The sequence below is a fragment of the Notolepis coatsorum genome, assembly GCF_963971535.1.
Source record: "Notolepis coatsorum genome assembly, chromosome: 4".
NCBI classification, from domain to species: domain Eukaryota; kingdom Metazoa; phylum Chordata; class Actinopteri; order Aulopiformes; family Paralepididae; genus Notolepis; species Notolepis coatsorum.
Window position 1 is genome coordinate 87,469,623 of NC_140168.1, and position 10,762 is coordinate 87,480,384.

General features: G+C 44.6%; 1 protein-coding gene across 1 annotated transcript in view; it reads right to left on the bottom strand.

Moving 5' to 3' along the window:
- Positions 1-2,910: 2,910 nt before the first annotated feature.
- Positions 2,911-10,762, bottom strand: part of oxnad1 (oxidoreductase NAD-binding domain containing 1) — a gene marked incomplete at its 3' end in the record, with an annotated part of 38,032 nt that continues 30,180 nt past the window's right edge. Inside the window, exons 7-8 of the mRNA XM_084312019.1 lie at positions 6,183-6,294; positions 2,911-3,068 (exon numbers count right to left, since the gene is read on the bottom strand). Of these exons, the coding sequence (XP_084168145.1) occupies positions 2,911-3,068; positions 6,183-6,294 (270 nt within the window). The remainder of the gene's footprint in view (positions 3,069-6,182; positions 6,295-10,762) is intronic.

Consider the following 10,762-nt stretch of genomic DNA (forward strand, 5'->3'; position numbering starts at 1 on the left):
CTACACCTCCCTATAGTCTGCGTAGTTCTTCCGTCCCTAAAATACCCAGACTGGTGAGATGTACACAAGCAAAGGAAGACTTGAGAAAATACAAAGCAACTCTGACTTCAATCAGCCGTATCAACCGGACCCCCCAAACAAATCCTTCTTTTAAAATGACCACTAATGTAAATAATATAAATAAAATTTTATTAAATGTAAATTTAATTTTTAAATTACAACTTACTCAGATTACTATACATAATATACTATGTACATACATATGTAACACAATTTCACTCATCCCCACCAGATATACTCTTGGAAATAAAATTAAATAAATAACAAGGAAGGTTTTTGGCGGGAAACAATTTAAAAAGAAGAGGGGAAAAAGCCACTCGTAAAAACCTATGCAGATATTATGTTTAGTGTAAAATAACAGGATGTGACTTCTGTTGTCTCCTATAAAAGCTCAGTCAGTTCACCTGGATCAGGTGAGTGAGTATCTGGGAACGCTGTTGCCTCCAAGTGAGGACCAGGAGCGACGTAGCCAGATGCTAACCAGGGTAGGAACAGTAGAACCTCATTTATCAAAACCTCAAAAGTTCCGGGACCGAGTTCAACAAACGGGACGGATCTTTGTTTGCTTGAGGTTTGTTTCCTCACACCCCTAGGCACGCCAGCTACTGCAGTTGGCTGTTGCCTTTCTAAACACATTATGTCATATATAAAACACATTATTTCTAAACATGTTATGTCCTATATAAACACATTATGTCCTATATTAACACATTACTTAACTTGGAAACAACTTTTTGCAATGCACTCATCGCAGAAGAGTCCCCCATGTGTCCCCTAATTTCATCCTTCCTATTGTCTTTCCAAGCACCTTCCGTCTCTGGTGGTCATCCAGGATTCATAGAACCGTGGTGACATACGTACCCGTCATTTTCAATGTAGTCTGAAAACGTCAGTTCAATTGTATTTTCACCCGAGATCATAGAATTAGCATTTGGAATCTGTGACGTCACCTGGATGTAAAAAAAAAAAATCTGGAGCTGTTCCACGGATAACAAACGGGAAAGTGATTTTGTGGTCCTATGAAGCGTCTTTGAGCACTTGGAAAAGCGCTATATAAATCCGAGGTATTATTTATGAAGTGACTCGCATGTTAACCGAGCTGCCCTGGGTCCCTGGGACACCTGGGAGTAACGTGCGTTACTTAAAATGAGCGAGACTCCGCTTTAAGCCTCCCCTGTGCTCTGAAGGCCCAGCAGATGTTTTACTTCTAGCTGGTAACACCTCTGGTCTGCTCGGTCGAGGGAACAGCTGGAGGGTGGCTTGCGGCGGCCTGTGTGACTTGTTGCAACAGTAACGTGTACAGTTTCCAAACTCTCTGCTTATGAGAGCTGCTTTTGAGCTGCTCCCCATCATATTCACACGCTTTTATGGGTATAATATGTTAAAGGTGCTATAGATAACATTTGATATAGATTTATTTATATATTTCTTTTATGAATAATACATCCACAAAGCTTTTAGAAAGGTGAGGAATACAATTATTGCCTTTCCCCCCACAAAAACGACCGATTAATGAATTTAGCATTTAAAAAATGTTGGGGGGGGGGGGGGTCCAAAATGAATGTTGTTGTTGTTGTTGTTGTTGTTGTTGTTTACAGGTTCCCATTTCCCCACACGGAATGCACCCGATTGGATAAATGACATGCTGGTGCTCAAGTGTGACATCTAGTGGCTGAATGCTATCTATAGCACCTTTAATATATCTAAACGGCAAACGTATGAATAGAATAGAAATCATCCTCCCGAGGGAAATTCGGCATAGATCCCACAAGTCAAAGCCATAGGAGTTTGTTCCACTATTTGCATATATAAAAAAATAAAATCAATATACATATTGGTATATTATTGAAATCTAGTAGTAGTTTACTCTAAGACTCTTACCAGTATGACTGGTTTCAAGTGGCACGGCAAGATTGGTATGTTGATAGAAGATTTGGAATCACAGATACATTACAGAAAAACAGCTTTGGTTTCTACCGTGCGGCTTGCAGATAGAAACGTTACGTACAGGTAGCTCACAAGCCTCAGGCTGCACAACTCTGGGGTAGAAGGTCAAAGAGTGTGTTTGCTTATCTGACCCTTGACCCCAGGGCACAGGGGTAGACAGTGGTGATACAATAGGTCCTCTAAACCAGTGGTTCTCAAATGTATTCGCGTCACAGACCCCCAAAGAGAGCGACAAGAAGATAAGATACCGGTTTCCTCTGGCTGCACGTTAGCCTAGCTTAGCACAATGAATGGAAACGGACAGTGCCGGTTAGCCTAGACATTGTCCAACTAACACCTCTCCAGAAGGCTAACCGGCACCGTCCGCTTCCATTCATTGTGCTAAGCTAGGCTAACGTGCAGCCGGATAGCTTCCTACTGAACGCACAGAGAGGAAACTGGTATCCATCTTCTTGTCTCTCTCTGGAGAAGACGGTAAGCTAATTTCCCCAAATGTTGGCGTGTTCCTTTGATAAGATCTCGTCCCCGGGACCACGAGAGTCAGAGTCAGCCTGGGCTCGTCAAGGTCGCGGTGGGAAGAGAACACCATCTGAATATGAGACAGACGATCAAACCCAGTGGAGTTCAAGTCACACGTGTTGGAAGAAGTATGGCGCTGCTCGCAACGCCAGAGGCTGTGGGTTCAATTCCCACACAGGCCACACAAATACTCTGCATATATCAAAAGTGCGTATACAACATCTGCGCTCACGGCACGTTCAGTATCCAAGTCTCGTCTCCGTTCGCACCGAATCAATCGTCTGCAGGCGACGATAACAGAAGTTAGCGGTCCGCTGCCCCCGCGGAGTTCCTGGGAGTTTGTAGAGGCAGCTGTAGCGAGGGTGCCCCCCCCCCCCCCCCCCCCTACCACCACTTCTCAAAGAGGATCCTGTCTTTGGACAGGCCCATGTCCGAGAGGGTCTGGGAAAGTGCCTCTATCATGGGCGGGGGGCCGCAGAGATAGCACAGAGTCCTCTGGGGGTCCACGTGAGGGCGCAGCTCCTCCTCCGTCATGCGTCCGTCTGAGAGGAGGAGACACAGAAGAAGGGAAACCTGGTTAGTCGGTCTACATTTACATTTAGTCATTTAGCTGAACATTTTATCCAAAGCGACTTACAAGTTCTGTACGACAAGTCATCAGGAAGGGCACAACTCTATCAGCTGAGTAACAATGTTCATCAAGGTGTTGAGTGCTACAGTGTAAGTTAGTTTATTAGGACAAGTGCATGAGGGTAAGGTTAGTTAGGGTTCTATTCTTTTTTTTATTATTTAATTCTTTTTAGATAATGGTTGAAGAAGTGCGTCTTTAGTCGACGGTGAAAGATTGGACGGGTTTTGGCTGTCCTAACTGGGGTGGGTAGTTCATTCCACCATTGTGGGGCAAGGACTGAGAAAAGGCAGGTTCTCCTTGATGACCCTCCGGGAGCTTGGATAGGAGTAGGTCTGAGGCGGCCAGAAGATGCAGAGCGTAGGGGTCTTGAGGGTGTGTAGTTAGAGACCATTGACCGGAGGTAGGCGGGAGCGGTTCCCTTTGCCGCACGGTATGCCAGGTCGAGGGCCTTGAAGCGGACTCGTGTGGCAATGGGGAGCCAGTGCAGGTCCCTAAGAAGTGGGGTGACATGGTCTATGGATGGCGGTTCCGCCTCTCAGTGCAGTGGGCAGCGTTTGCTTTCCAGCCCCCCCCCCCCCCCCCCCCGGGGGCAGCGCTCTGATGCTGCCTGTCAAGACATGAAAACTCGCAATAAAGTTTTCCTTCTGTCATGACGTGCTTTATCGGGGGGGGGGGGGGGGTCTTGGGATGGGGTTGTGGTAGGGATTGATGTGTGGGGTGTTTGTGGGACTGGCTGTTCCAGGGGGGGTTCACTTGCCTTTGAGCGACATTGTACTATTGTACTTATTTTATGCCTATTCTAAATTCTGCAATTGTCCTTTTGAGAATAAATAAAGGTTTGAAAGAGTTACACAATAACAGACACAGATTCTGCCTGGAATCTGACAGTCACTGACGCAATGATCAGGACAAGAGGACAAAGGCCACCAGACGGCGTACATCCTCAAAACAGCAGTTCCAGTATGTGTGCGTCTCTTTGTCTGTCTGTCTGTCTGTCTGTCTGTCTGTCTGTCTGTCTGTCTGTCTGTCTGTCTGTCTGTCTGTCTGTCTGTCTGTCTGTCTGTCTGTCTGTCTGTCTGTCTCTCTCTGTCTGTCTGTCTGTCCTTTGTATGTCTGTCCGTCTCTCTGTGTGTGTGTGTGTATGTGTGTGTGTGTGTGTGTGTGTATGTGTGTGTATGTGTGTGTGTGTGTGTGTGTGTGTGTGTGTGTGTGTGTGTGTGTGTGTGTGTGTGTGTGTGTGTAGGTGTGTGTAGGTGTGTGTAGGTGTGTGTGTGTAGGTGTGTGTGTGTGTGTGTGGGGGGGGGGGGGTGCAGTTAGCTACATGTAATTCAATAACTGAACTACTTTTCTTTGGGATAGGCTACAGTGAGAACCTGGTCCCTGGCCACCAAACACAACATGCACACATCCCTGTGTCTGTTCAGTTGTTGCTCCATGTATCTATATGACATTACAGGCTCAAAGTACTGGTAGTTGAACTGGTTCGTTAGTGGTGTTCGTTTGACAAAGTAAATCTTTTGACAAGCTAGCCTTGCACAGCACAAATGAATGGAAGCAAATACAGACAACTAGCCTAGCTTAAAACTCCGGAAGAGGTGTTTTTGGCCAAATGGGCCAAGTTAAAATGTATCGAAATAACATCAATATCATGAGCTTTCAAATTGTGCAACTACTTAACAATAACATTCTACATCAGTAACATTAACCAAAAACCGAGGGGGGGGAATTATGAAATGTGCAATGCCTTTGCTAGAACAATAACATACATAACAATACAGTTCAATAGACTCTCAGACGTGTGCTTTTAAAAAAAATAGAGAAATCTCACCAAAAGGGAGATAAGCTTTGTCGTATTTAATTGACTTGAAAAAATATGATATATAATTAATCCATGTCAAAAAGAGTAGCCTATAGTAAATGTACACATACACACAAGAGAGGGGGAATAGCTTATAGCAGACATAATAATTTTAGAATATTTCTGCTAATGAAGATAAATATTTATTATCATCAACTATCCAGTTCGTTTTTATAGCATAACTCGCTCGTTGAGAAACACTGAGCTAGGTTATTGGTCCGTATCCGCTTCCATTGATTTGTGCTAAACTAGGCTAGCTTGGAGATGGATATCTTTCTACGGAACGCACAGAGAGGAAATTGGTATCTGACTCTGGAGAAGATGGTAAGCAGATTTACCATAATGTTGGCGTGTTCCTTTGAGGTGATGCGTGAAATCACTGCGCCCAGGCAGCAGTGGTTCGGCAAAAATAAATTCAGAGTATGTATCTGCTTAGAAAACTCATGTCTCATTTAAAATTTGTATTTCTCCACGTGGTAAATACACAGGTCACAACATGTTTATAGGAAAGTTTTGGAGTTGTATTTGGAGTGTATTTCGTGACTGTTGGGAACTAGGCTACATGGAGGAACCTACTTCCAGTGAATGACGCTAAGCTAGGCTAACGGTGCGGCTGTTCCCTAAGCCTAATGCATGCACAGAGAAGAAAAGGGTATGTACTGTATCTTCTTGTCTAACTCCAGGGTAGATGGCAAATAAGCTAATTCCCCAGAAAGTTGGCGTGTTCCTTTAAATGTGAAGTTCCGTTAAAGGAACACGCCAACATTATGGGAATCATATGCAGTATTCGCTCCAGAGAGAGACAAGATAGATAGATAGCGTTCAGTAGAACGCTATTTGGCTGCACGTTAGCCTAGCTTACCACAAATTAATGGAAGCAAACAGTACCGGTTAGCCTAGCTTAAACTTCGGGAGAGGTGTTAGTTGGACAATGCCTAGGCTAACCGGTGCTGTCCGCTTCCATTCATTGTGCTAAGCTAGGCTAACATGCAGCCAGATAGCTTTCTACTGAACGCACAGAGAGGAAACTGGTATCTATCTTCTCGTCTCTCTCTCTGGAGAAGACGGTAAGCTAATTTCCCATAATGTTGGCGTGTTCCTTTAGATGTGAAGTACTTGACAGTTTGGTTAAACAGCGAGCTTTGCCGGGTCGGCGTGTTTACTCACGGTGGAGATACGGCTGCAGGTGAGGCTCCACGCCGCCCGCGCTCTGCTGCGTGATGTGGAAGTCACACGAGAAGTTCTCCGGGAACTCCTGACACACCTGTACGATGGTGTCCTGGAGGCACACAGGAAACAGGAAGTCGTCACTCAGACAGGACGTGGAACAGACTCTTCACTCGGCCAACTCAGCACCGGTGAGAGGATTCATCATTTCCAATCCTAGTTATATTTCATCTATAACATAGCTGTGTTCAAATAGTGACAAAGGGAAAAAGAAAAAGAAAAACATATATATAAAAAAAGAAAAAGTTTTAAAAAAAGAAATAAAACATAAATAAATGTGTATACATTTTGTACATACAACTATGAAACGTTTGTAACCTTTGCTAAATGATATACTGAATTATGTTTCTTTTTTGTATTTAATTTTTTGTGTAAATAGTGTAATGTACCGTACTTTTCGCACTATAAGCCGCACCTGAATATAAGCCGCAGCAGCTAAATTGAATGATGTGTACATATATAAACATATATAATGTTTAATTACCATATGTAAGGGTTCGTGCACAGAGGGGATTGTCGGGAAAGAGATGGCTGTTTGAGGAAGCTCCCATTTATTAACATTTTTGTTTAAACAGGAACGATAGCCAGTTAGCAGCAACGTTAGCTCTCATAACGATAGCCAGTTAGCAGCGCCGGGTACATATAGGTAGCAACGTTAGCCAGTTAGCAGCGCCAGGTACATATAGGTAGCAACGTTAGCCAGTTAGCAGCGCCAGGTACATATAGGTAGCAACGTTAGCCAGTTAGCAGCGCCAGGTACATATAGGTAGCAACGTTAGCCAGTTAGCAGCGCCAGGTACATATAGGTAGCAACGTTAGCCAGTTAGCAGAGCCGGGTACATATAGGTAGCAACGTTAGCCAGTTAGCAGCGCCAGGTACATATAGGTAGCAACGTTAGCCAGTTAGCAGCGCCGGGTACATATAGGTAGCAACGTTAGCCAGTTAGCAGCGCCAGGTACATATAGGTAGCAACGTTAGCCAGTTAGCAGCGCCAGGTACATATAGGTAGCAACGTTAGCTCTCATAACAAGCACCGGGTACATATAGGTAGCAACGTTAGCTCTCATAACGATAGCCAGTTAGCCAGCACCGGGTACATACATATAGGTAGCAACGTTAGCCAGTTAGCAGCGCCAGGTACATATAGGTAGCAAGTTAGCAACGTTAGGTCTCATAACGATAGCCAGTTAGCAGCGCCAGGTACATATAGGTAGCAACGTTAGCTCTCATAACGATAGCCAGTTAGCAGCGCCAGGTACATATAGGTAGCAACGTTAGCTCTCATAAGGATAGCCAGTTAGCCAGCGCTAGCGAGCACCTGCGAAATCGAGTGCCAAAACTGATGATATCAGACGTTGATATCAGGAGCTATCAGTAGCTAGATAACATTAGACAACGCCTCATGTATAAATAAACTAAAGTGAATAGTTCGTTGACTGGGTCATTTTGTTCAATGCTTCAGTTATGTTGAAAAAGGAGCCCTGAGCTGCTCATACACTAGACTCTTGCCGTAATGGTTTGTTGACGTGGTTATGTGAGGGGGAGGAGGAGGGGCAAGGCGTGCACTGCTGCAGCAGATTTAGGAGTCTGATCTGACGGTCACAGAGCTTGATTGATTGATTGATTGAAAACTTTATTAACAGATTGCAGAATGGGTACAGTACAGTACAGCTCAATACATACAATTGTTAAGGGGATGTTTACATCAGGGTCCCCCATTTTCAATTCATCGTAACATATATGACATACATGACATACAGATAGACAGTACTGCTACATCTATACATTTATGACATACCAGATTTACAAATACAGTACTGTTTGTGATACAAAAAGAGTCCAGAAAAAAAAGTATATACATTTGACGTAGAAACTGTACATTGGATTGGGTAGGTGGGGGGGGGGGGACTGTACACTGGAGGTGGTTGGGTGGGTGGGGGGGGGGGGGGGGGTTGGGTAGGAGTGGGGGGGGGGGGGGGTTGGGTAGGAGGGGTGGGTGGGGGACACTGTACAAACAAAACTGTACATTGGGATATTGACAAGACCATACTTGGTAATTTACTGTACATTGGAGGGGGTTGTGTTAGGACATTTACAGGGGCCAGTTTCGAATTGCAGTCTCCCGTAGGTGTTTTTTGAGAGTGTTTTTGAAAGTGGGTAGTGATTCACATTCCTTTACAGCTTTGGGTAGGGCGTTCCACATTGATGTGGCATAATTGCGAAACGTGTTTAGTCCCTTGTTTGAGCCGAATCTGGGTTTAACATGATTTGTGGAGCTCCCTCTGGTGTTGTGATCGTGGTATTCACTGACCTTTGGGAAGTATTTTGACATGTACATGGGTACCTTGGTCGTGTAGTGTATCTTGTAGACCAGGCCCATTGCAAGTTGCTGTACTCTGTCGTCTACTCTAAGCCATCCTAGGTTGTCAAAGTGGGCAGGGGTGAGGTGGGTTCTAGGAGTAAGGTCAAGCAGTAGTCTGACCAGTTTGTTTTGAGATGTTTGTAATTTTGTTTTTAGCGCCTTTGAGGTGCTTTGGTACCATGAGGTGCAAGCATAGTCGTAGTACCCTTGAATGAGTGCTCCTGCCAGAGTCTTCAGGGTATTCTTGTTTACCAGTGAGGAGATCCGGTACAAGAATCGAGTTCGTTGGTTGACTTTTTTTATTACATTGGATGCCATTTTGTCACAGGAAAGATTTGCCTCTAGGATGGAACCCAGGTAGGTAATATCTTCTTTCCTTGTGACAATAGTCACCCACTGTAACTGAGAAGCCGTCGGTCTTGCTGAGTTTGTTATTTGAACCGAAGAGAATGGACTCTGTTTTGCCCATGTGTAATGATAGTTTGTTATCAGCGAGCCATATGCAGATTTTGCCTAGTTCTGAGCTGAGGGTTTTTTAAACCTGTAACTTGTTCTTGTCAGAGACCAGCAGGGCTGAGTCGTCCGCAAACAGGAACAAGTTGCAGTCACAAGCTGACGACATGTCATTTGCATAAATTAGGAACAGTAGCGGACCTAGTATGCTTCCTTGTAGAACACCACAGCTTACTGTGAGGAGGGGAGATAGGGTACCGTTTACCTCCACCATCTGCTCTCTCCCCTCCAGGTAGGATTGCATCCAGCTCACTGATAGACTATCAAAACCAATTGCTTTTAGCTTGTCAATCAGAATGGTGTGATTGACAGTGTCGAAGGCCTTTTGTAGGTCCAGCATGACCATGCCGCAGTATTTGCCCGCGTCCACCTCTTGTTTGATGTGGTCGTTTAAATAGAGAAGGCATGTGTCAGTGGAGTGGGATGTTCTGAAGCCAGATTGGAATTCGTAGATTAGATTTTTTTCCCGCGAGGTATTTTTCGACCTGTTCGTATACCATTTTTTCCATGACTTTCGAGATGGAGGTAAGGATAGAAACAGGGCGGTAGTTGCCTGGGTCTAATTTACTGCCTTTTTTGTACAGAGGGGTCACTCTCGCAATTTTGAAGTCCTTGGGGACGTGTCCCTGTTTTATGGAGAGGTTTATTATGTGTGTGATGACTGGGGTGATGGCGGCTGCTGAGTCTCTGAGGAATTTGGAGGGGATGTTGTCATGGCCAGTGGCCTTGTTAGGTTGGAGGGCGCTCAGTTTTTTGAGTACCTCATCTGTTGTTACCATTTCCAGTTTGAAGTCGTCTTTGTGGACCCCTAGGTTCTTGTAGTATGCTACTATGTGTTCTACCCCATAATGCCCTGAGTGGGAGGGTAGTTTGTTTACCAGTGTTGTGGCTATGTTTGTGAAGAAACTATTTAAGTAATTGGCTACATCCAGCTTTTCTGTGATGAGCGTGTTGTCCGTCTTTATGTTCATGTTTGAGAATCTGGTTTTAAGTTTTTTACTGCAGCCTAGTTGGTTATTGAGTAATTTCCAAAGTTCACATGGTTTGTTTTTGTTTTCCTCGGTTTTGTCATTGATGAAATCTTTTTTTGCTGTTTTGATCATGGAGTTTACATAATTTCTTAGTTTGTTTGTTTCCAGTTTGAGTTCAGTCACGTGGGCTTGGAGTTCACTGCTCGTGCTTATGGTAAGCTTTGATTGACTTTTATGAAACTCAGAGCATTTTTTGTCTCTGGTTTTCATAGCGGTCAGTATTTCAGCGTGCATCCACGGCTCCGCGCGATTTTTTACCCTGGTGGTTCTTAGGGGGACCATGTTGTTTAGTATCGTTGAAAATTTGGTTTTGAAGCCAAGCCATGTTTCTTCAACCAGTGTACCATTGAGCTCATCTGACCAGTCCAGACCCTCCAGTTCAAGGTTAAAGGCCTCGCTAGAGTAGGTTTTGAGGGAGTGCCGGTTAGCCTAGGCATTGTCCAACTAACACCTCTCCCGAAGGCTAACCAGCACTGTCCGCTTCCATTGATTGTGCTAAGCTAGGCTAACATGCAGCCAGATTTCTACTGAACGCACAGAGAGGAAACTGGTATCTATCTTCTTGTCTCTCTCTGGAGAAGACGGTAAGCTAATTTCCCAAAACGTTGGCGTG